General features: G+C 58.8%; 1 protein-coding gene across 1 annotated transcript in view; it reads left to right on the plus strand.

Annotated features, from left to right (window-relative positions):
* The window catches only part of GRIK3 (glutamate ionotropic receptor kainate type subunit 3), a 222,862-nt gene that overhangs the window by 170,243 nt on the left and 26,970 nt on the right, over positions 1–25,649 (plus strand). Inside the window, exons 9-11 of the mRNA XM_077844718.1 lie at positions 1,193–1,306; positions 9,607–9,810; positions 23,775–23,998. Coding sequence (XP_077700844.1) covers positions 1,193–1,306; positions 9,607–9,810; positions 23,775–23,998 — 542 coding nt within the window. The remainder of the gene's footprint in view (positions 1–1,192; positions 1,307–9,606; positions 9,811–23,774; positions 23,999–25,649) is intronic.

Genomic DNA, 25,649 nt, shown 5'->3' on the forward strand with positions numbered 1-25,649 from the left:
GGGCCGAATTACCCAGGCATAATTACATGACTCCCTGCTATCTGCTCCGCGCAGCTCTCTGAATGGGATGTTTGCACTCGGCCTCTCTGTTTAATTGATTAAGTTTCCTGAGTGCCCCCCTGCCTCCCCCCCCAGCTTGGCCAAGGACAGAATGGGCCTGCCAGCACCTTCCTTGAGGGAGAGGACCTGAGAGGGGGCGGAGCAGGGCAGAGTGGGGCCCAGGGGGTTAGAAGGATTGGTGAACTCCGTCTTCCCGGCCTCTTCCAGCCTCGGGCCTTGTAGCAGCAAGGGCACTGGGAGGACATGGATGATGCCACCTTGGCCGCCACGTCGGCCCACTTTAGAAGCACCACCACAAAGCAACCTGCCTTCCAGCCCAGCGGCCACCAGGCCTGCAGTGAGGGTCTCCGCTCTGGGCTGCCACCCCCGAAACAGCTACAAAGACCAGCTCCTGCCCAGCCTGCCTTCCTGCGTGTGAACACGCCTCATCAGCTGTTAACCCGTTCTGCAAATTTATTATTTTTTAAGATTTTATTTATTTATTCATGAGAGACACAGAGGGAGAGGCAGAGGGAGAAGCAGGCACCCCACGGGGAGATCCCAATGCGGGACTCGATCCCGGGACCCCGGGGTCATGCCCTGAGCTGAAGGCAGATGCTCAATGCATATGAGCCACCCAGGCACTCCCCACAAATGTTCAATGAGCATCTCCCTTGTTCCAGGCCCTGCCCTCTGCTGCGGAGGGTGGGTGGCCCCAGGGAGGAGGCACTGAGTGGGACCCAGTGACTGAGCAGCTGGGTGATGGGCATCTTCCCTGGGAAGGGGGAGGCCCAACAGGCCCAAACCGCCTCTGCCTCAAGACCCTTGGTTTCCTAGTGTTTCTGCTCTGCTCCTGATGAGGCTGAGGTCCCTGGGCTGTCTTTGCACTCACCTTCTCCTCTGCAAGTTCCCTGCCTGTTGTGCGGAGGTGGCCAGCGAGGCGGGTGGTAGCCATCCTGGGAGACTCGACACCTTGAGAGCCGCCTCCGAGATGAAGAGAGGTGGTGGGGCTGTCAGAAAGGTCAGCCTGCAGCACGTTGGCCATGATGACGGTGCTCCCAGGAAGGAGAACGAGTCGATAGCCTTGTTGGTGTGGAGGAAGGACGGAAAGACGGGGGGTTCACCCTTGTTCTCCATCTGTCTGTCCATCCAGGTCGGCGTGTGGAGTCCCGCGGAGGGGCTCAACATCACGGAGGTCGCCAAAGGCCGAGGCCCTAATGTCACTGACTCTCTGACAAACCGGTCCCTCATCGTCACCACCGTGCTGGTAAGAGCCTGCAGCCCCGCAGGAGGAACTGTGTGAGCTGGGGACGGGCCAGAGGGACCCCACCCAGCATAGACAGGGCACCTCTCAGGGCTGCTGCGAGGCTGGAAGATGGGGTGGGGGTGGAAACTTGGGGGATCCCTCAGTAAGCCCTCAGTCATTGGAACGCAGCGACTGCTCATGGTCACAGGCCAAAGACCCCAGGGGGTGGCTGTTGGTGACCTCTTCCCCAAACCACAGTGAGCTGGTCCTCAAGACCTGCTTGGAAGCCCATCCGCAGAGGCCTATGGGTTTGCAACCCCCACCTCCCCCACCCCGGAGCCCAAGTATGAGCCACCATGGGGTTGAAGGAGGGAGGTTAACCTGCCCTCTGCACCAGGACTCAATGGCCCACCTCTTCACCTCAGTCCCCAGGGCAAAGGCCCTTCTCACTGGTCCCCCGGGCTGTGGTGGGTGCTGTCGCCACACCCAGAAAGCCCAGCCGGTGCGGGAGCCCACACACATGCCACAGGCCACAGGGTCCCATCCCCAGAGCTCTCCTCCATGCTCACCCCACCTGCCACCCTCCCTCCAAGCCCCAGGACTGAATAGCACCTCCTTCTTCTGACCCAAGGAGGTCTCTCTGCTCCTTGGAGCTCAGGATGGACAGAAGGCCATTGCTATGCCCTCTCCCCACACACCAGCCCTCCTAGAAGGCCTCTAGGGTGTCCAAAGACCCCATACTCTTCCTGGGGACCCAAGCTGGGCCATCCTGGGCAGAGGCAGCCTGATGACCACCCAGCAGATTCTCATCAAAGACCTTTTGAGGACAATTTGGTCATCTTCTCCTTATAATAAAGCACACACAGTACAATAAATGCAACACGAATAAAACAAATCCTGTATAAAACAGAGGGCTCAACCCGATTTGGAGTGCTTGGACAAAGTAAGGCTGCCCCGGGATGGAACCTGAGAGCAGGGCAGGGCACCCAGCACTCGGCCCTTCTGTGGTGCTGGAGCTCAGTTGCCCCATGGGATGGTCCTGTGCTCTCCTTCTAGTGTGACTTGGTGGACCGGTGGTGCACACGCTGGCACAAGAAGGGACATAGTTGTTAAACCCCATTCTCCCAGGAAGCAGCCTATACCAGGGGTAGTAGCAGCTTCTAGGGAGCACCTGTAGCCTGTGGATCTCACCCCCAGTCTCCAGGGTTAGCACTGAGAGGATCCTGTCAAAGGTGATGGAGTCCTGACAGTGGTCATGGACATACTCGTGACAGAGCCAGGGTGAGAGGGCTGGGGAGACACCTGCTGCCCCCCCAGGTTTGGGCATGAGCCCTCCTCCCCCAAGCATTTCCCCCATCACCATACATCCTGCCTGCCTTTATTGATCAAATTTTTGTTAACTAAATACATATATATATATTTATATATATATATATAAATCAGACTGCTAAGACCATTAAGTCAAAAGATTTCATTAGGAACAAGGGAACAATTGTGTAAAAAAACAAAACAAAACAAAAAACTAGAAAGATTAAAAAGAGACAAAAAAGAGCAAAGGGATTAAAGACTGATGAGCAATTGAGGGGACATTGATGTGGATGGCAAACAGAAGAGAAGAGAGTTGAAAGGGAACGAAATGAAAAGGTGAAAAGGAAAAATAATAACGAGAAAAAAATGAAAAATAAGGCACAAGATGAAAAGGGAAGCCATCAAGGAAGATGAAAAATTAAAATAAATAATTAACAGCTCCAGCTAGACAAGGTAAAAAAAAAAAAAAAAAAAAGACGAAATGTCGGAAAGCAAAAGGATAAAAGTGAGACAAGGCTAAAATATAAAAGGGTAAAAATGAAATAATAAAAAGGTGGTAAAAGATTAAAAAACAGAGATGCATAAAATGTGAGATATAAATAAAACACTTTGCACAAGACAAGATTAAGAAAGGTGCAAAGCTAGTGTGCTGGGAGAGATTAGGAGGAAGGGCGATGACGTGGGCCCGATGATTCAGCCACAAAACAATGCCCTCGAGGGAGCGGTGAAGTCCCCGGAAGGATGCAGGGTCACACTCCTGGAAACACCACCGGCACGCGTTTTATTAAAATGGCAGCAGCCAGATTTCAAGGGCATAAGACTTCTGCAAAGGCGCACAGGTGTTGTCTACACCCGCAGAGGTGGGACCCAGCAGATGTCCCCTTCTCCAAGCTTCTGGATCAATACTCACGGCTTCTTGCAAAGGCCCCGACCTGATGCACTCAGTCCCTCGCTGGGAGTCCCACCCGCCAGCTCTCAGGCACTGGCCACCCCATCCCCCCCGGGATAGGGAGCTGACAAGCCCCTCTTGGGCCACGGCCCCACATACACCCCCAGCTGACCCGCTGCCCCTCGTACCTGCAGACACGAGTCCGGCAGCTGCTGGGGACAGACGTGCCGTGCGACCAGGATGTGATGGTTGAGAGCAGAGACCTTTGGGTCTGAGCCCCAGCTTCGCTGCTAATTAGCTGTGTGGCCCCCAGAAAATTGCCGAACCGCTCCGTGCCTCAGTTTCCCCACCTAAAAAGAGGTGATCATAAACGTGTCTCCTTCTCAGAGGAGAGAGGCTGAGGGGTTCATAAACATAAACGGCGCAGAGTGCAGGCCAAGTGATAGCTGCTGCTGTTGCGAATGACCCTACCGCCTCCTTGTTTCCTCACTGGCCCCCCAAGTTGTCGGGGGTGTGACCTTGGCCACCTGAGTCCCTCCGAGCTCCAGTCTCCTGCTCATACATCTGACTTCAGACCCAGCCAGCACTTCGTCGTCTGCTTTGCCCAAAGTCTGAATTCCTGGGCCCCCCGACCCTCCCCGCCGGCCCCCGTCGGCCTCAACCTCTGGCAGGGCTGCTGACCCACTCGAGGCAGATGTCCCACCAACGGTCTTCACACCATCCCGCAGTGTCAGACTAGGGGTGACCCCTGATTGCTCCGTGCATCCCCACGGCCCAGAGCTCCTGGAGGGCAGGGTCTGCTTCACCCTGTAGGTCAGGAAAGCTTCCTGGAGGAAGAGAAATGGCCAGGGTAACATCTGGACGATCCCTGACAGAGGTGGGGACATGGGATGTGACACACGGCCTGTGCACGGGGCTCCCGGAAGCTCTCTCCTTCCAGCTGAAAATGCCCTCAGAGTCTGCTGAGTGAGAGGCCCACCCCCACGCCAGGACTGGCCTCGGGCCTCCTTCACAAAAACCTAGAGCTGGTCCAGATTCCCTGAAAGTCTCCGTGGGGTATGCATGTGTCAGAGCCCTGAGGGGTGCTCTCAGACTGGGGCTCTTTGGGGCAGTCGTGGAGAGGGCCCAGCCCCAGCTGCGCTGGCTGAAAACCCAGCCCTGTGCTTGGCAGCGGGGAAGCAGGGCCAGCGAGGAGCCCCCTCCACCTCCCTCCACCCCCTAGAGTGCTGGGGGGCCTGGCCTGCCTGCAAGTGTGTTGTCCGGGCAACGGCACTTTGAGTGACGGCAGGTACCAGAGCAGAGTTCAGGAACATCCAGCTGCTTTGCCCCCAGAGCATAGGGCTGGACCCCTAATGAGAGGGGTTTCTGCTCACCCTGTTCCCGGAATCTGGGCGTGCCAGAGGCCCGCGCTCCCCGTGAGCTGCCCTAAACCTACCTCCTCTCCTCCCCTTTCCTGAGCCCTGGAGTTAGGAGCCAAGGGTGCCCTTAGCCTGGATGCACAGATGGACAGAGCCCTGGCCCCTGAGAGCTGCAGGTGGCCTTCCCCGTGTCTGGGGTCGAGGGCCTGGAAGCCTCCCCTCTCCCGCCCCCCTTTCTTCCCCGGGCCCCAGCTTCTGTTCTGGTTCTGCTCTTACACGGCCTCATGAAAAATTCATCCACTCCAACCACAGCTCACACACCGAGAAAACACACCTGGCTCGCTCCTGGGGGCCCTGCCTTTGAAGGTTCAGAGTTCTTTGGGCTGCTGAAGAAAGCAGCAGTGATGACACGTGTGCGGGTACGTGTGTGGGTGCGGGCCTGGGCCAGCCACACGTGGGTGTGTGGGTACACACTGATGGGTGTCTGTGTGCCATGTGCACACTGTGACCACCTGAGACTCAACCACCAGGCAGGCGGGACCCCTGTGCACATGTGACCACCTGAGACTCCATGTCTAGGCAGGAGGGACCCCCGTGCACACTGTGACCACCTGAGACTCAACCACCAGGCAGGAGGGACTCCTGTGCGCATGTGACCACCTGAGACTCGACGGCCAGGTGGGAGGGACACCTAGCCTGTGGAAAAAGGAGAGGCAGAAAAGCAAAAGAAGGCCAGGACGTGGGCTGGGAGGACCATCTCGGGCCAGGACCAGTCTAGGCCCCACTTGCGGGGGAGGCAGGACTCCCAGTGCTCTGTCCCGGTTCTAACCAGCAGAAACCATGGCCTTGGGTCCAGGGCCTTCGGCCTCCACGGCCAAGCAGGCCTCAGCAGACAACGTCCAGAGCGTGGTCTGGCGGGGCTGGTGGCATCGTGTACACAGGCGCACGCCTGTACGGATGCGTGTGGATAGGGCCTGCATCACCAGGGAGCTCGGGGGTGCAGGTGTCGGGCAGCTCACCGTTGGATTCGTTCCCCCAAGACCCCTTCCAACTCCACAGGTCCTGCCGCCGGGAGAAGCTTGCTTAGCGCCAGGCCTGGCTCTCACGTCAGTGTAAGCGATCAGAGGGGAAAACCAGACTAAGAGCCCTGGCAACGAAAAGTCGGAAAAGGTTATTTTTCTGGACCCCTGTTTCCTGTGACTTGTTGAAGAGAAATATTACCCGGCTCCCAGAGCAATAGGAGAGCGTAAAGTTATGAAATTGAGGGCACCTTCACTGAGCAATCGATTAGCAGCCGAGAGAGCTTGTGAATTGGCTGTCTGGACATTTCCAGTAATAAATTGTGAAATAGTCCATGAATAAGTAGTTGGCGGAGTTCAGAATTACCCCCTAGGAAACGTTGCAGGTCTGGAGACACATTACTAAGGCGAGCACCATTTTAATGCTCTGGGCTTTGGCTGTTAAATATGTATGCCATCCGCAGAGCACTTCCCGAAATTAATGGCATTTTACAGCTGCTCCGAAGGCAGCGTATTTATATGGAGATGTATAGATTCTGGGGCTGTGGTGGCTTCACAAATGAAGTGCTAATTTTAGAGAATAGACCCAGGGAGGGGCGCGGAGGGAGGGTCAGAAAGTGAGCCGGCTCAGGGCTCAGGGACCTTTCCGGAGAAAAGGTTTTCCCAGCTCTGGTCTTTAACCTTTGGTGACCTTGGGCACGGTCTCTAGGCCAGAAAGGGCCCTGCGGTCGCAGGCTGCCCAGCACGCAGAAAGAAGGCAATGATATTAATAAAAAAAAAAAAAAATCAATCAATCGGCCGTATTGGCAGCTGACGTTTGCCAGGCGCTGTTGTAAGCGCTTTTCACAGATTGGCTCGTGTCCTCCTCTCGACAAACCCCGTCTGGTGGGTTCTAGTCTTACCCCCAGTCTACTTACAGAAGGAGGTAGGTTGTGCCCAGGGACCTGTGTAGCGTGGTTGGTGACTCCCCCGGGAGAGACAGTACCTTCTCTCCGATTCTTTCCTCGAGCTAACATCAGGGCCTCCAGGTACGGTGGTGCATTTTGTTCACTGCACAAGAACGTGCAACCGGAAGGAGGGGTTGGGACTGAAGCTCCGGCCCCCAGTCCCTGCTCACTGCGCCCCCAGCACCTGCCCCAGCCCCACCTGGGCTCTTCTCGCCAAACTCGTGCGTGAGCTGCCTGCGTGGTGGCGGGGCAGGGCGGGAGGCACGGAGATTCGGCGCAGAGTCGGGCCGAGGACCCCGTGTCTCACCCAGTTAGACCGAGAGGTGGTTTTCTCGGGATCCCGGGGGGGGGAGACGGCAGGAGCCCCCGGCCTGGCCCTGAAGCATCCCAAAGGAATGTTGAAAATCGAGAGTAAACGAGCCCCGCAGTGGGATGGGATTTTGGAAGGTAGCAGTACCAGGGGGTCCGGGGGCCAGAGAATCGAGCCCACCTGCCACAGCGCGAGCCCAGCAGGAGGCTGCTGGCGGGTTTGCGCCCGAGGAGCCCCAGTAGGGGTGTTCTCCGGGGCCTCCCATGGCTCACTCCGCCCCCCGGGGGCCATGGTGTCAAAGGCAGGGCCGAGCTGGTTGACGGAGTGACGTCGTGTGCCCTTCCCGCGGGCATGTGCACGAGGGATTCCCAGTGCACACGCGCTCAGTCAGCTGCTGCTCAGCCTCCGGGGCCTTCAGATAGGTGAGGGGTCGGGGGGACGATGCCCAGATGGCTTTGGGGAAGGTTAGGGCCCAGGAAGAGGCCAAGGGGCTACAGGTGGGAAGAAGTGCATGCAGTGGGACTCCATCAGACTGCAGTGCAACTCCTGTGTGACCCGGAGCCACTTACTGACCCTCTCTGAGCGTGTTTCCTCGTCTATGCTACGGGAGTAACGCCCCCCGTCTTGCAAGCCTGTGAGGCCTGAATCAAGCAGCCTGTGAGAGTGCCCAGATCCGTGTCTGGTGAATAGTAGGAGCTCAGGAAATGCCGATTTGGCTCAGGGGTGGCTCGTCCAGCGCAGCTTGGGGACGGGGACTTGTCGGTGAAGCTGGGGGCACGGGGCCCGCGGAAACACAGACGTGTGTGCTGACCTGGACTTCGGGGCCGGGCCACGGGCCTGGATTTTGGGACGTCAGAGCCCTCGGTGCTCACTCCGTAGGCCCTAGCCTGGCCCTGGGGCAACGGCTCCCTTGTCGGGTCCCTCCTGCCTCCTCCCCCCGGTTCTCCCCAGGGTGACCAGGGGCTTGCTTCCAAATGAGAAATCAGTCAGACTTGTGGCTCTTCCCAGCCCTTTGCTGGCTCCGCATCGCCCGGCAGGGAGGAGCCCTGACATGGGCCAGCGGGCCCTGTGCTCTTCCCCCTGCCACCCCGAGCCACCTGCCGAGGACCCTGCACCCACCAGGGAGAGGCACCCTGGGGCTCAGGGGCTCGGGCTTTGTGAGGTGGTTAAGCGCTTGCACTCTGGGCCGACACCAGCCAGAGTTCAGATCCTCTCCTTGCCCACAGGGTGAGCTCACGCCAGTTGCTCGTCCTCCTGGGGTCACTCTCTGCAGCTGTAAGGTGGGGTTATGGGTCCCCACTCCCCCGGCACAGTGAAGTCGGGGTTTAACCAGGCAATGCTGCGTGTCTCTCTGGGAGCACTCCCGGCTGGGCGGTGTGACAGGGCCGGTGTGTCCGCACGCAAATGCAGGCTCTCGTGGTTGTCAGCGCTCACTGATCCTCACGCTGGGGGCGTGATCCCTGGAAGGAGAGAGAGGTAGCAGGGGGTGTGGGAAGCCATCAGGGGGAGGTGTCCGGGAGGACCCTGGACGGAGGGTCTTGTGCAGCCGGGTTCCCACACATGAGCAGATATCAGAATCCCCTGGAGGGCTGTTTTTTTAAAAAAATTTTATTTTTAAGATATATTTGTTCAGGGATCCCTGGGTGGCGCAGCAGTTTGGCGCCTGCCTTTGGCCCCAGGGCGCGATCCTGGAGACCCGGGATCGAATCCCACGTCGGGCTCCCAGTGCATGGAGCCCGCTTCTCCCTCTGCCTATGTCTCTCCCTCTCTCTCTCTCTCACCGTGTGCCTATCATAAATAAATAAATAAATAAATAAATAAATAAATAAATAAATAAATAAATAAATAAAATATTTGTTCATTTGAGAGAGAGAGAGAGAATGAGCATGAGCGAGGGGAGGGGCAAAGGGAGGGAGAGGGAGAAGCCCAAGCTCTGAGTGCAGAGCCCAACAGAGGGGCTCGAGCCTGCAACCCTGAGATTGTGACCTGAGCCAAAATCAAGAGTCGGATGCTCACCGACTGAGCCACCAGGCGCCCCTCCCCTGGAGGGCTTCCTCCCAGGGTTTCTGGCCCAGTGGTTCGGGAGGGGCCAGAGAGAGAACGTTTCTCACACGTTCCTGGGTGCCGCTGGCGCCGCTGGCCGGGACCACACTTTGAGAACCTCGGGCCTTGCGTCGATGGTGGGGCAGGGAGCACAGGATTCACATCCGATGGTCTTGAGTTCGAATGCCTGTTCCGCCACTTACTAGCTCCGGGACCATGGGACAGGTAATCAGCCAATACCTACCGAGCCCCGCTCAGGGCCAGGGCCCGCTAGCCAGTGGCCGCTGGGGAGGCCCGGCATTGGCCTGACTCGACACCACCCTTCGAAGCCACCCAGAGGTTTCCTAGACACAGGAGCAGAGGTTCCAGCCCAGGCTCTCTGCCCAGCCGCTCAGCCGTCGTCAGCCCCTCTCCCCTCTCATCAGCCCCTCTCATCTGTCCCCGCAGGAGGAGCCCTTTGTCATGTTCCGGAAGTCCGACAGGACGCTGTTTGGGAATGACCGCTTTGAGGGTTACTGCATCGACCTGCTGAAGGAGCTGGCCCACATCCTGGGCTTCTCCTACGAGATCCGGCTGGTGGAGGACGGCAAGTACGGGGCGCAGGACGACAAGGGCCAGTGGAACGGCATGATCAAGGAGCTCATTGACCATGTAAGTGGGAAGGGAGCACGGGGGGCTGCCCCCCCTCACCCCGCCCCCCCCAGGGAGGCTTGGCCAAGCCCCGGCACGGCACGTCGGGGGTAGGGGGCATCCTGGCAGGTGGGGGCCTTGGGGGCAGGGGAGACGGAGACAGAGGTGGTGACTTGGGAAGGACCCAGCTCCCTTGGGCCCACCTTGCTCGTGCTCCCTGCTCCCAGACATGGCCTTGCACCCCAGCACACGCGCACGGCCCCCATCTGACTGTGCCTTTCGCACTGGTGTCTTTGGTGAGCTCACCCTGCAGGGGTTCCTCAGCCTGTCCCTGCCTCCTGCTCCTTGAGGAGCCTCCAAAGGATGCCCCAGCCATGTGGGCAAGGTGCCAGCGCAAAACACGTCATAAACCCTAGGCACAGAGCTGGATCCGTCGCTGCCTTGAGTAACGTTGGGCGTGATGGGGAGACGGGGGGTGCAGGCAGCTGAGGGCTGCGTGAAGGGACTTACTGGGCCAAGGTGGGGCTTGCTCAGCCCAGGGAAGCAGACAGGCTGGGCTTTGGGAAGAAGGAGCAGCTCGTGGGTGGGGCCTGGGGCGTGTGGGACACCAGGAGGAAGGCATAGGCCACCGTGTGGGGTGGCCACAGCCCCGGGTTCGAGCGCGGGGCCCTCCCTCCCCAGCTGTGCAGTCGGGGCCGTTGGGGGCCTCTCTGAGTGGTTTCCCCATCTGTGGCCTGGGCGTTAATCCCTCCTTCTTGGTTGGAAGTGCGAGGTGCGGGTACGACCGCGTACGACCCACGGTACGACCCAGACCTGTCAGAGGCCGGAAGTTAGGAGGCCAGGCGGCAGTCCCACAGAGCTACAGCCCAGGCCCCACTTCAGCACCTGACAGGTGTGCGACGGCGCACACTCATCATCAACCTCCCCAAGGCCCCGTTTCCCCACGTCTAACACAGGAGTAAGTGACAACCAGCAAAGCTCCCACGGTTGTTGCGGGAATGAAAGGAGGAGCACAGGCTTGTCTGTCCCACAATAAACGTGTCCTGCCTTCTGGCCCAGGGCCCTTGGCCTTCCAGAGGCATCTGTTAGGGAAGACCTGCTAAGGAAGGTGAGGGAGGGCCTGATCTATGCCAGGCCACTCTGTTCTCCCCCTCTCAGTTATCCCCCCCAACAGCCCCGCGATGCACCCATTTTACAGACGGGGCTGAGGCAGGGAGAGGTGAGGCCCCACGGCTCGTAGGTGATGGAGCCGGGCTTCCAAGCGGAGGAGCCTTTGGAGGCTCTCTGCCTTCGGAAGCCCTGTCCTCCAACCCCGGGAGCCAGGGCAGAGGTAGGCTCATGCAGGGTGGATCTTTGCACGGATCCAGCCGGGGGCTGGGGAGAGGGATGGCTACCGCCCTGCGTCTCTGGGTGGGCGTCCTGCTCACCCTCCTGCCCTCCCCGCTTTGGAGCCTCGGAGCTGGAGCTCAGAGTGGCCGGAAGGCTCAAGCAGAGCCTTCATTTCCTAGGCCCCGGGAACTCGGGCCCGCGTGGGAGGCTGGTGGGAGAGGCTCGCGGTGGCCAGCAGGACCTGGGGGCTGGGCTTGGTTCCCACTGGGCTGCTCACTCGCCGTGCACCCCCGGACATGTTTCCTGGCCTCTGTGGGTCTCAGTTTCCCTCTCTGTACAACGGGAATGGCAGTCATAGAACGAGCCCCGGGGGTTGTGAGGTCATACACGCGCGTTCCGCAGTCTGCACCATGTCGTTACCTGCTCTTCTTATTTTTATTTTTGTCATAAGGCTGTTCTTTCGAGGAGGCCGGGGTGGGGGCTTCAGGAAATCCTTTTATGTCTCTGAGCTCCAGTTTCTAACTCCAGGGCGAGAATACCTGCCCGGCCTTGTTCCCAGCGTGGTTTGGGGCCCGGAGGAGGCAGCTGGTGGGGAAGCGCTCCCAGATTGTGGAATCCAGTCTAAACGGAAGGGAGTGGTGTTGTCACCATTATTAGTAATAACTATAATTATTATGGAAATTAGTCAGCAGTCCCCAGAGGCATCTCCATTTATCAGCTCCCCTACTCCCGCTTTCTGCCCGGGATCTGGAATGTGGGGCCCCAGTGGGTGCCCGAACCTGTCATTTGCAGAGGCTGCCGGGCTGGGGAGGCGGAGGGGGTCACGTGGAGCACCGAGGCCACCTGTGGAAGCGAGCCCAGCTGGTGCCAGTCTTGTCGGGCACAGCCTCTCCGGCGTCGGGAGCTTTGAAGAGCAATTCGCAAAGGGGGTGGATCAGAAAACCCCAGCAGCGGCCTGACCTCTCTAAGCTGACCCTCAGCCGGGGAAAAGAGGGGGGCGGCCTCGTCCGCGGGCTCCGTGCGGCGCCGTATCCATCAAGGCGCGGGCCCTGACGGGACATGCAGGGGACCTTGTTAAACCCAATTCCCTGCAATTGATGAGCCTATTAATCCTAGCTTGGTGCCATTTTTAATAACATCATAACCATTTATTAGTGTCGTCAGATAATTAGTCTTCTCGCTAGCTCATAGATAGCGTGGTAGAGGCTTGGCAATATTATTACTTCCTTATTAGGGATCTGAACGCAGACGTAAAAGTGATGAATGCCTGCCTTTGCAGGAATCTGACCCCCGAGGCCCATTCGGAGGCCCCGGGCGGAGCCTCTGACCAGCAGGACCAGAGAGTCCGCTCACCTCCGACCCGTGCCACACGGCCTTCCAGGGAGCCAGGGTCATGGAGGAGGATGGGGCGCGTGCAGGGTGCCCCCCTCCCGCTGATGCAACAGACGCACCTGGACGGAGCAGTGATTTCTCCATCCGTCACCCCAGCTCTCCCAGACTGCCACTCTCTCCACTTTTACTGCCTGCTCTCTCCCATTTCCCCCTCTCTCCAAGGTCTCACACACCCAAGCCTTAAATTACTCGCAGGTGTTTTAATGACTCTGGAATCCAACAGAGATGACTTCACAATCCGGGTCTAGCACATACTCAACCTTTCTGGCCTCCCTTTCCACATCTACGAAATGGGAGTCATAAAAAAGCCTTCTTCCCAGGGTTTGTAGGACGATTTAATGAGCTGCGGCACAGAGATGCTTAGCAGAGCGCCTGGCGCCTGGTAAATGGGCAGCACCTGGGAGCTGTTCCTCCTGGAGGATGAACACCATGGCGGTGGTGGGGCCGGCCCCTCAGCTGTGGTCATCCCGGGGGGCAGGGGGGGCACAGTGACCCGGGATCTAAGCCTGGCCCCTCTGAACACAAATAGGAGCCCCGGGAAACCAACTGACACTGTTCAGACTCATGGAGAACAGAGGCACACACCAAGGCATCGCCCCTTCTGCTTCACTTGGAGCATTGGCCTTTCCTGACGCCTGCCATCCAGAGCTTCTGTCCTGACACACGGTCCCCAGCACCGTGCTCGGGGGTCACGGTGCTGAGGGGAGGCAGCGATTTCAGAGAGTGGAGAGTCTGAACCCAAGAAGAAAGGCTACTGCTCCAGAAGGGGGCAAGAGATGTTCTTGAAAAGCCTTGGGTGCTGCACACGGACGTTTGGTCCTCAGTGTGAGAGCTGCAGGGCACAGCTAGAGGATGTGGGGCGAGGGGGTGACATGAGAATGGGCCTGGAGGGAAGTCACCGAGCTGCTGGGCTAAACAGGAGCCAGTCTGGAGGTCATCGCTGGGACCTGGGTGAAGGAGAACATGGTGGAGGCAAGAAGGGAGGGCCACGGTGGGGAAAGAAGGCCCAGATAGCTCTGCAAGGAGACCGGAAGGTAGAGTTGAAAAGATTCGTGATTGGTTGGATGAAGGAGGTGAGGGAAAGGGAGGATTTTTGCACAAGGACAAGGGGTGAAATTCCAGAGCTGGGAAGAGGACAGTGTCATCCCCAAATAAAGGGCCTCCTGGCCACGTAGAGGATGGAGGGGAGGTACGGAGAGCGGGCTGGGGTTGAGGTGCCAGTAGGCGGCTGGCCATACGGCTGAGCAGTCAGAGGAGGGAGCGGGGCAGGAGGTCAGGATTTGGGAGTCCTCAGCACAACCTCGGGGTGGGGGGGACCTCGGGAGACATGCAGGGGGAGAGACTGCGGGCAGAGGAGAGATGGGAGCCTGGGTAGGACGCGAACGACACGGGCGTGTAAGGAGAGAGGGTAAGGAGGAGTCCACAAGACGCCTGCCAAGGCCGGAGAGGAAGGAGGAGAACCAGGAGAGCGTGGGTGACAGGAGAGGCCACTGGAAAGACACGGGCAGAGGGTGACAAGTGGCAGGCAGGGAGGTCTACGGAGAGGAATGAACAGCATCCACGCGTTGGCACGACGGGTAGGGGCGGCCCCCGCGTGGGCCTCCCGAGTGCTCCTGGCCTGGCTTCCCGCAAGCTTCATTCTCAGGGACCCAGGGATCCTGTCCGGCCGCTGTCCTGAGCCCGGCAGTCAGAGCGGGTGGGTTAGGCAGAGACGACACAGGAGCCTGGCCCGCAGGGAGTGCAGAAATGCCCTCCTGGCCACAGCAAGCCATCAGTTCTCTTGTCTCTCAGTCGTCACCTCTCACTAGAGCAGGTCGGGGGGTTTCCCTGGCTCGTGGATGGGACCTGACCAAGATCCACCAAGATGGGGGACGAAACAAGATGGACACTGGGGTGGTCACGGGTGGAAGCAGCGCTGCCCGGACACCCCGTCTGCCTCCCTGTAGGGCTGAGTGCCGGGCAGAGGGGATGGCTCGGTGCCAAGTGCCCACTTCCCCCGCCTGACCCTTCTTCCAGACGGTGAGGCCCCGATGCATGCTCCTGGCTGCCGCCTGAGCACCTGGGCTGGGCACGCCGAGCAGGCGGTGACGAATGAGGGCGCATGAGTGAGCATATGGACCCACACACCTTCCCCGGAGACGTGGCGGTGAGGTCCTAACAATGGAGCTGCCCATCCTGTGCAAGCGGAGGGCCAGGTGTCAAGGCCGTGACCCATCACCCACCATGTCCCCCACCGTTCAGTAACTGGATCTTAGTCTTGGCCCCCATGGCTGGTGGGCGCGGGGGAACCTCAGGCCCCTGTTTGTGCAGCCAAACCACCTTCGGGCAGTGCACTTTGAAGCAAGGCATGCTGGGAGCTCACCGGTGGCAGGTGGAGTCCTGGATGGACTGAGGGCAGGGGATTTCCTGATGGGGTGCAAAGGTGGGCTGTTGTTAGGGCAGCCGGGTCGCCAGGGCAATGACGGAGGAGCTCTGGGGAAGCTCCGGCTCTGCCTGAGAACAGGCAGGGGAGCAGGCCGGGGTGAGGTTCACCGAAGGACTCTAGGGGCACGGACTCAGCCAGCAGAGCAACCTGGGGAAGACCTGGGGAGAAGCCCTGCTGGAGGTCAGGGTGCAGACAGGCAGGTGCAAGAGCGGTCAAGGCACAGGTACAGGGGAGCTTCCAGGGTGAAGGGGGCTCGGAGGGAAAGGGCGTTGGGAGGGAACAACGGGTGGGCTCTGTCCAACCCCCACCGAGGGTCATCGGCTCCTTTGTCCATCCCACGGATTTGAGGGAACGCCGTCTCAGCCTGGCTCCTGGATGGCAGGGCCCAAGGCAGAGGCTTTGGGGCGCCAGCTCATTCGGGGGTGCGGCGCCAGGGAGCACGTGAGGGGCGGGGACATGGAGCAGGAGCACCAAAGTCAATACGAGGACTCACTGTTGAGCCTGTCAGTACCAAGTGTCACCGGAACCTGAGTCAACACCCTAGAGAAGACTGACAGAGTGTGTCTTGGGGAGAAGAGGGGGAGAGGTTTGCCTATGGGCTCCTCCTGACGTGCATGCGTTTCTGGGTTGGGCGCAGCAGGCATGGGAGCCGGGGTGGGGGGGGACCCTGCCACAGGACCCGCAGGGGCAGGGCGGGTAGGAGGTGAGGTGCCTGCGGGCGGCTGGACAGAGCCAGAGCGCCTGGGCTGGGGCTTGAGGGCAGAGGACCGAACCAGGCACCCAGCAGGTGCCAGACCCGGTGACCAGAGCGATGGGAGCAGCCAAGACAGACGTCCGCGGCCCTCGCCCCCCCCCCCGCCCCATGGGAACAGTGAATCAGCCAGGCTGCATTGTTCTGCAACTGCAGGCGGTGCCACCGCGGGGTGGAGGGGTCTTGGGAGGTGTAGGACAAGCAGCAAGGACTCGGGCTTCTCTGCCTAAGGGACTCCAACTGACACCGAAGAAAGAGGAGGAGCTACCCGGGGTACAGACGGGGTACCTGCTTGGGGGGGGCACCAAGGATGCCCACGTCTCCACCCTCGGCAGGGGGCCTGCAGGGTTGGCAGGACCCTGCCGCGCTGGGCCCTGGGTGGACCCCTGCCTGCCTGCTGGTGACACGAGGTGTGGGAAGGGGGTCTCCTTCAGAAGTGGGAGTGGAGGGGGGCATCCCCCATCACATGTCCCGGAGCGGGGGGCGTCCCCCGAGCTGCGCCCTGCCTGGGACCTGGAGGAAGTTGCTAAAGACTTGGGACAGGTGGGGGCAGTTCTGAAACACCTTCCCTGTCCCTTGGCCGGCAGCTTGCAGAGAAATCCAGGGTGGGGGCCCGGGTCATTTGTGGCTTCCGGGCGTGCAATGAAGGTGGCACACGTGTCGGGTGAGTGAAGGAGGACACAGGCTTGGGACGATGTCTCCCAGCCTCCAGGTAGGAGGGCAGGTGTGAGGGGAAGATCTGGTCTCAGACATTACCGCCATCACCCCACTGTGTCCCATTGTCTTCCAACCAGGGAGCAGACCTGGACGCATTGGACCCGACCCCTGTTTACACGGCCAGGGCAGGCTGTGTCCCAGCCCCCACTCAGGCCCCCTCCCCGAGCCCGGGACAGGGCGCTTGCAAGCTAGGCCTGCTGGGAGCTCACCTGGGGGTGGAACAGAGTCCTAGGTGGAGCAGGCCAGGCTGGGGGTGGGAGAGACAGGTGACCCTCCCCAGGGTGGCCAGGCAGCCCAGGGCAATGACCGGGGAAGGATGTGGAGCTGAAGACATCGCTGGGACCTACCTGAGGAGGGTCATGGGGACAGGTGAGGGCTTTCAGTGGAAAGGCCAGAAGTAAGGGGCCCTCTGGGGCCAGGGTCCCAGGAACAGGGTCCTAACTGGAGGGAGGAGGATGAGAGACAGGCAGAGGGCAGGACCCAAGCAGACCAGCATGGGTCAGGTGGCTTCAGGGAGAATAGGGGTGCCGAGCAGGGAAACCGAGGCAGAGCTCAGCACCCCCCCCCCCCTTAGGCTGTGGTAAAGGTTGGTTAGGACCGTTAGGGGCATTTTGTAGGTCAGTCTTGCAAAAGAACTTTACTGAGCTCCTTCAGGCCAGGCTTCGTGCTGACCCCAGGGATACACCCGTGTGTGATCCAGTTTGGCCCCTGCCCTCCTGGAGCTTACACACCAGCAGACGAGCCAGGGGTTAAACAGTGACTTACAAGTAAGTGAGTTGTGATAAGGGCCCTGAGGAGCAGCACGAGGGGCTGTGGGCACAGCAGCTCGCCCATGCAGGCAGTGAGGCCGCCACGGCTCAGGAAGCCAGCGTGTGGAGACTACAGGTGCTGGGACTTGACCCATCCATAGACAACTCGAGAATTTTCCAGGGTTCTCTCCCCGGAGTTCTGGTGTGTGGGTTGTTGGGGCTGTTGGTGGTCAGGTTCACATCCGGCGGCTCTCAAAGCAGCGCTGGGTTTCCTTAAGCTTGGAGTCTGGGGGGTCATCAGCAGACACCCCCTGGGACTTGCTTTGAGCCCTTACGAAGTGGCAGGTGCTCAGCCAGCTGGCTCTGCGGATGTGCTTGCTCGTGTCTCTCCCGCACACGCTGGCTCGCTCAGTCCCAGAGTCTTCGGACGGCGGGCGCTGGGCCGGGCGTGGGGCGCACAGCGGTGGAAAGACACAGCCTCAGGCCCTGCTCCTGGGAGTTGATGGCCCAGCAGGGGAGACACCAGCAAGCCTCTCTAAAACCCAGCTGTGGTCAACACTAGGCATGAAAATACTTGTGCCGTGAGAAGAATCACTAGGGAAACCGGACATCACCATCGGAGGATTTTGTTTGTGGGCGTAACTGCGCTGCGACCCCAAGTAGCCATTAGCTAGACAAAAAGTTTGTGGAGGAAGAAATTCGGAAGCTCCAGGTAGAGGAACGCACACGTGCAAAGGTCCTGAGGTGAGGGGCTCCGAAAGAAGCTAGTAGAACACACGCAAGGGGACAGGAGGTAAGGAAAGGCTGGAGAGGCGGGCAGGGCCCGTGTGCCCTTTCCAGCTCCGTAGCCACCAGCTATGGGGGGTGATTTACATCTGAACTTAAAATAAAGACGACTTTTAAAATTCTTTAGTTCAAAATTAATTCAAGTATGGACTCAGCTCCTCAGTTACCCAAGCCGCGTAGGGCTAGCGGTTCCCGGGCTGGACGACGCAGATGCAGAGCTTCCCTGGCGCTGCAGAAAGTTCTCTTAGATCATCGAAAGGCTACGGAACCCCTGATGAGAACGCCTTATCCTCGGGGCCGAGGCGGGTCTCAATGTACAGTCAGCAGGGTTGAGAGTGGACGCATCCTAGCTGGAGCGACGCGACTTTGAGGGAAGACCGCAGGGCGAAGCCCGTGGCTACCACCACGTACGTGGGCAGGGAGGCGGCACACAGAGCCCTGGGGAGAAGTCCCGCGTGCGTGGCAGGAGTGAGACTGGTTTTCTTAAGGGGCCGAGGAAGCAGGAGCAGAAGGATCTGGAGGGAAGCGGGGGCGAGTCTGCATGTTCCTGCAGCCGTAGGGCTCAGAAGGCAGACCAGGCCATGCGAAGCGTACAATGGGGAGACCCCGTGGCGGCCGTGGTCAGCAGCCGGAGTGGGGTTCACGTCTCCAGCAATGCAGCCCACATTCGGGCCAGGGCAGCGCGGGCCCAGCCGTAGGGCCTGCTCTTGTGAATGGGGAGGTGGGAGGAGCCTTGTGCATCCTGCTCAGGATCTAAGTGGCCGGTGTACGAGGGACCCAGGGCTGCCGTGGCCGACGGCCACACGCTAAGTGGCTTAAAACAACAGATTTATTCTCTCTCAGTTCTGCAGGCCGGACATCAGAAGTCAAGGTGTTGGAAGAATTGGTCCTTTTTTTTTTTCCTTCAAGCTCAATTAGCTCAATCAAGTACACACTTAGCTTCAGAGGTAGCGTGCAGTGATGTATCGGCCGCGTGTCACAGCCAGTGCTCATCACATCACGCCCCCTCCCCCGGCTTCCACTGCGGGGGGCATCCGTGGTGTTCCTTGGCCTGACCCTGCATCGCTCCACTATCTGCCCCCAGTGTCACGGGGCCTGTGTGTCCTTGTCCTTGTGTGTCCTCTTCTCCGCTTGTAAGGACGCCAGGCCTGGGGCGTAGAGCTCACCCTCATGCAGTGTGACTCCCTTCTTGACTTCGTTACTTCTGCATAGACCCTATTTCCAGAGCGTCCAGGTTGGTGAACCCATGGAGATGTGGGGAGAGTGGCGTGCCCGGGAGAAAGAGGGAGGACGCGGGAGCTTCGTTTCCCTTCCCACATACCTTGCCCTATGCATCTCTTCCATGCAGCCATTCCGGAGTTATAGTCTTTTCTCATAACCGGTGACCGGAGTGGCCACACCATTTTACGTTCCCGCCAACAAGCTAGAAGAGGCCCGGTTGCTATGCATCCTTGTCAGCACTTGGTATTATCAATATCTTTTTTTTTTTTTAATTTTGGCTGTTGGAGAGGCAGGCAGGAGTGTTGTGAGAATTTGAAACCACGTGGGGAGTGTTGCTGGGGACATGCAAAGGAACACCTGCGAGGTAGAGACCGGATGCACACAGACCCGCGGTGCTGCACGCCCAGGAGCGGCTGCTGGACCCAGTGATGGATTCAGGGACACTCAGCAGGGGCCAGAGAGAGCTCGATCCTGGGGGAAGTAAACACGCCCACTGAAGATACACACTGTGCCCCCTTTTGCACACAGTGCCCGATACTCCCCCGGCAATCTCGCCGATGCTGTTTAATCCCAGTGGCAATAATAAAAGACTATTTTATTGGGGGGCGGGGAGTGGAAGGGCCTATTTCCAAGCTCATATTCACGGATGCTAGGGATTAGGACTTGAACATATTTGGAGGGGGTGCACAATTCAACCCCCCTACATGTGGTTTGCGTGATAGTGTGGTAAAACATGGGGGTTTGAGGTCGCAGTGAACCAAGTCCAGGTACCGGCCCAGCCATTCACCAGCTTGGAAGGCAGCTCTGCTCACTCACTACTGTATCACCGACGCCACTGGCCACCCAGACAAGGAGAGCTTGAACAAACCTCATAGCCTGACCGAGCCACAGCACCCTCATCTAGAATGTGCTAGGACATTTACTGCCACGTGAGGCTGCTGGGAGGATCCTGTATGGCATGTTTAGCAATGCCTGGGGTATAGGATCCATCTGTGAATGACAGTGGTTCTTACTATTTTAACCGTAGCAGGTCACAATCTGAGCAGCAAGATCCCCCTGCACCCCACCCAGGGGATCCCAAACAAGAGGCAGAGCATAGAGACAGGGGATCTGGTGGAGACCTTACCTGAGAATGCAAGTAGGCAGGTGCCAGCAGGGTCACCAGACCCAGGTAGCAACCCCCCTGGGGCTCAGGGGCCTGAGCTTTTCCCCTTGGAGGACCCCTGGCAGAGGAGAAGGCTGATCAGCAATGAGTTACAAGAAGTGGGACCATGGTTGTTGTCTGTTCTTGGAATCTGGAGGAGGTTTCCCCGGTTTCACTTTCTGCGACAAGGCTAGTAGTGTCCAGCCAGCAGCTGAGGTGGCAGGATGCTCTGGGCCAGAAGAGGGAGCTGCAGGTGGTTTAGCCAATCCTGCCTTCAGCTCTGGTTGCTGGAGATGTGGGGGAGCAAAGGGCACCAAGTGGCCCCATGGAGCAGAGTGGGAGAGGCTGGAGCCAGGTGGGTCCTGACAGACTCTTGGGAGGTGGAAACCGGCTTATGGGGTTCAAGTAATGTCCTGGAAGGGTTGTCCTGCCCAGTTGAGAGGTTTAGACAAAAGTAGAGAAAGGTCTTGAGGCAGACGGGGCCAACAAATCACCGGTGAGATCAATGAATATGTTGGACGAGTCAGAGGTTTGGTTTGTTCAAAGCTGTGAGCACCGTGAGCATGAGAGCAAAGGCCTTGGACCTTCATGGAGCCTCAGTTTCCCTCCATAAGAGTGGAGGGTTGGCATAGATGTTCCTGAAGGTCTCTGGTCCAGCTCTGACAGCCTATGATTTTATGAATCACCCTCAAAGAAATCTTGCACAAGTGGGAAGAGCCTGCCAAGGTTGGGCCTTTCATTCCAAGTAATGAACTGACAAGCAGAGGCTTGACATCTGTTCCACTCTTGCAAGGGAAGCCGGACGAAATAATGCCTTTTTCAGAGAAATCGTAACCAACGGTGAAATGTAGTGTTTCTTGCCTAAACCAAAATCAAAGTGGAGAACGCCAGGCTTCCTGAAGCCCGAGGGAGAACACGCATCAAAGCTCCCCGTGAAGGAGAGCAGGTTGACCAGCTGACTGGCTGCTGTAGGCACAGAATGTGTGTAGACACCCACCTCCTGACCTCTGAGAGCCCGAGAGCAGCGGGAAGCTGGCGGGAGGATCCTAGGAAGGTTCCAGGATGGCGCTAGGGAAGAAGCAGGTGCCCGCAGCTCTAGAGTTGGCCTCCTTGCCAGTCCCGGACCCCTTCTCGTGGAACCCGCATGGCGGCAGACACCCTGATCCTCGGTCACTAGTCCTTTCGTCCAACCTGCCATCAAAGCCAGAGGAAGACTGGCACCGTTGACTTTGAGATCCTTCCCGAGAACCCAGTCCAAGCCCCAGAAGCTGTTCCCAGAGACCAGCTCCAAATGTACAGCGATGATGACTTTGGAGTCAGAGCACAGCCTCCCAAACAATGTGCTTTGAAGGGCCAGGGCCAGGGGAGGCTGAGTTCTAGAATCTAAAGCCCACTACACCTGCCTTGTGCCAACATTATAGAGGATCCTGAACTCGAGAATAAAAGGAACCTTCCAGGATATCACACCTTTGTCCCCACCCTACTGAGTCCTGTCAACATCCCCCCTTGGTTGCTCACTAGACCGGAAGCTCCGTAAGAGCAGGAGCTGGGTCTCTCACTCTGCACCTTCCCTGATCGTTCTCGTCTTTGTATACACCCTGAGGGCTCCGGGGGGCCGGGGGGGCGGCAGCTGTGCACTTCTTCTTCGTCTGCCTTCAAAGCAAGGCAAGTTCCAACTCACACATTCCAAAATTTACCAAAGGACGATCCCACTCTGACACGTCCTTTATAACAGGCTCCTCCTCCCTGGTGTCCCAGGTTCTAAGGGTCACTGGACCCTTGGGCTCCGCATGTCAGTCGCCGGATGTGGGGGCTGCCCTTAAAAGGAAAAACACGGAGGTTGCAGTGTCGTGGTTTCGTGTCTGCCAGCAAGGCCGCCCTCCACCCCCGCCGCCCCCAGCCTGGGGAAGCTGCGGAGTCTACCCAGGTCAGGCTTCCCTTCCTGGAAGTCTGACTTCAGTTTGGCGGCTGGTTCCTATGCTAGGATTGGTGAAATCAGAGATGGTGTTAACAGCTACCATTTAGTAAACAGTTTGATGAATGTCTGTGTCCCCCACTAGGCTGTGAGCCCCGAGGCAGGAACCACGTCCTTTTGGCTCAGCTCTGAATCTCTCGTGCTTAGCGGAGCTCATAAAATGAATGAACGAGTGAGTGAATGAATGAATGAAGCAAACTGGACCAAGCCATTGGGTGGCTGCCTACAGGCCTTAGAAAGGGTGTCGGAAGCAGCTGCCCACCCTTGGCCAAAGGGTCTTTCGTGCTGTTCTTTAGAACCTGACCTCTCCGTCCTGCCCTCTCCTAAGACAGGGAAGTGATAACCCGGTTCACGCTGTGATAGGTCACTATCCACAGGAGCCCTCCCAGGGGGAACACCGTCAACAATACTACAGGGCTGAGATGGGCTTGGGAACGGACAAGCAAAGCAAGGCCCCAGCTACGGCCCAGCTGCGCTTAGGAAGTCACAGGTAAATAGGCAGATAAGACAGAGAGTCCCATGGCCACGCATCCTGCATTGGAACTGAGCAGGTTAGGACCTTACCGTGGGGGTGAGCAAGCTTCATGGGTGTTTGGCACTGGAGGCGGCATATGCGCGGAAATAGGGGTGGTGGTTAGAGACAGCGGGGAGAGGGTGTTCTCGGCAGGGCACAGTGTGTGCAAAGCATGGAGGCGGGAAAGGGCATGTGGGGAACAGGAAGCAATTAAATGGGGCCTTTGTAGGAGGAGAGCCACGGGGAGGAGGCTGGGAAGATGGGAATGAGGGATTATAGGTGTTTAATCAGGAAATCTCAGACCAAAGAGACGGACCTTTAATTATTACCCTCCTGAACATTGTGATGAGCTCAAGTTGGCCAGCGTGGGAACACTCCGAGCCGCCTTTGCCCTCTTCCCTCCCCTCACCCGACCGACCGAAGGGGGCTCTGGGCTCCCCTCTCCCTCTAACGAGGGTATTCTATGGGCCCAATTGAATTTTGAGGCTTTGAGGGTGCATAAAATATCCAGAAGAGGGAGAAGCAGTCGAGAAGTGGACAGGACAGGAAAGCAGATTCAAGGAAGGTTTGTTCCGGACTCCGCGTCCTCTTCGTGATGTCTGAAAAGTCGCCAGTAAAGAGCAGGAGCTGTTTCTAAGTGTGTGTAGGTTTGCTGAACTGTGTGTATTTGACAAAGCGCCATTTGGGGAGCGAACCACACGGGTGCAGGTTTCATGGGTTTCCCTCCGCTGCACGTTGATACCGCGAGCTCCTGGGAAACAGGGGTTCGGTCTAAGTCACCACTGTCTCCTCGGCACTCCGGGCCCGGCCTGGCACAGAAGGAGGGGGTCTGTCAACACTGAAGAACGGTCGAGTGACCCCAAGGTTCTGGAGACAGACTCCCCTTGACCCCCTGCCCTCCCCTCCTCCAGGAAGAGGTGTCTGTCCCCTGCTCGTCTGAGACTTTACTCACGTCTGGGTGTGTGTCTCCCTCTCGTTGCAGAAGGCAGATCTGGCCGTGGCCCCCCTGACCATCACCCACGTCCGCGAGAAGGCCATCGACTTCTCCAAGCCCTTCATGACGCTCGGTGTGAGCATCCTGTATCGAAAGCCCAACGGCACCAACCCCAGTGTCTTCTCCTTCCTCAACCCCCTGTCCCCAGACATCTGGATGTATGTGCTGCTCGCCTACCTGGGGGTCAGCTGTGTCCTCTTTGTCATTGCCAGGTAAGGGCGATGCCAGCCCAGGGCTCTGGCCCAAGGTTGGGGTTTCAGGGAAGCCACGCTGGTCACCACATCGGGGGCCTTAGCACAGAAGGCCCAGGTTCGGGCCACTGCTGTTCCTGCCCCTCTCTACCCTCCTGAGGCTCAGACCCCCAGAACATTCTGTTGCCCCTCCTCCCTGCCCCACCCCACCCCAAGCTTGCATCCCCAGGCCTTACCCCGGTCTGCATCCAGGAGGCAGCAGGAGTGTCCCAGGCCCCTCGAGCAGGCTTGGAGAGGTTAGGTCACTGCCCAGAGCTTCACCACCTGGGCCAGGTGCCCAGGACAACAGACTTCCGTGCATCGGACAGTCCGGTGACAGGATGGAAACTTGGAAAACAGACCGTGTCCACAGAGTGGGAGGAACAGTGCCATATAAACACACGCATCCCTGTCCATAACACATGCTGGCAGCTGCCTCGTACACTCGGTCCTCCGCACGAACTAGACGTAGCACGAGCCTGCTGGTGCCCGGTCGGAGGTGGTCACCAGGGTCAGGTGTAGCTCCGTGTTTACTGGGCGCCTGCTGCTTGCCAAGCGCCGAGCTCTGTGCCTCACAGCCCTGTTCATGACCTAATTCTCTCAGCGCCACCCACCCCCCGGCCCCGTCACCGCCACGAATGGGAGACACCTGAGGCTCGCAAAGGCCCCGTGCCCAGCAAGGCCACCCCAGCAGTAAGGGACACAACTGGCATTGGAGCTCTGACCACCCGGTGTTGTGTGTGTCAGGCACATCCCCGGCCCCCTGGACGTGTGTCCTGTGCCCCTGCCCCAGGTCGGTGCCTCCTGGACCCCCAGCCCTCTGCCTCCTGCTTCCAGGCTCCAGCCCCAGCCCCCACCCTCCTTCTTTGTCCTCTACATCCTAACAAGGTGCGAAGAGAGACTTCTTTGGAGAGGCAATTGGAGATTCAAGGACTTGTGTTTGGGCCTTTTTTTTTTTTTCCCTCCTGAGTCTTCTTTGAAAGGCTCCCTCCCACCAAGCCCCCTTGGCTCCCTCCTCCCGCACAGAGAGAGACCAAAGGGAAGGATGTGAGGGATGAAATCGTCCTCTCCTCTCCGGACGCCCGTGGCTGCCAGCTGGCCGGTGCCGCCTGCCTGCCCGGCCCCGCCCGCTGCCCAGCCCCCCGGGAGAGGCCTTCATCACGCCTCTTTCTCTAATGGCCTAACGAGCCTTTGAAAGCAGGCGCCCCTCTCCAGAGCTCTCACTGTCATTTGAGCAGCTCTAGCCGGCTCTCGGCTCCTGCCCCCTGGAAAGCAGTTCTGGCTTCTCCAGCAGGATTCCTGCCCACCGATGCAAGGCCAGTCCCCCCACCCAGTCTCCCCATCCCAGCCTTTCAGCCTGCTTTTCACCTTCTGTCTCCTGGCAGGGAAGGTAGGGGCCCCCCTCCTGAGGTTAGGCTGGAGAGGCTTTCTGGAAGAGCTGGGACTTCTGCAGCTGCTAGAATGACACAGGACAGCCAAGGGGACAGGAGAGGGACAAGGGACCTGGCCACAGGGCCCTGAACAGAGGACAGCTATCACGTTGCACCACACTCACCTCATTCGCACCCATCCCGTCGGATCCTTACAGAGGTCTGAGGAGGTGGGGATACTTCTGCCCACTGTGCAGAAGCAG

Source organism: Canis aureus, chromosome 13 (assembly GCF_053574225.1).
Source record: "Canis aureus isolate CA01 chromosome 13, VMU_Caureus_v.1.0, whole genome shotgun sequence".
Classification (NCBI taxonomy): Eukaryota; Metazoa; Chordata; class Mammalia; order Carnivora; family Canidae; genus Canis; species Canis aureus.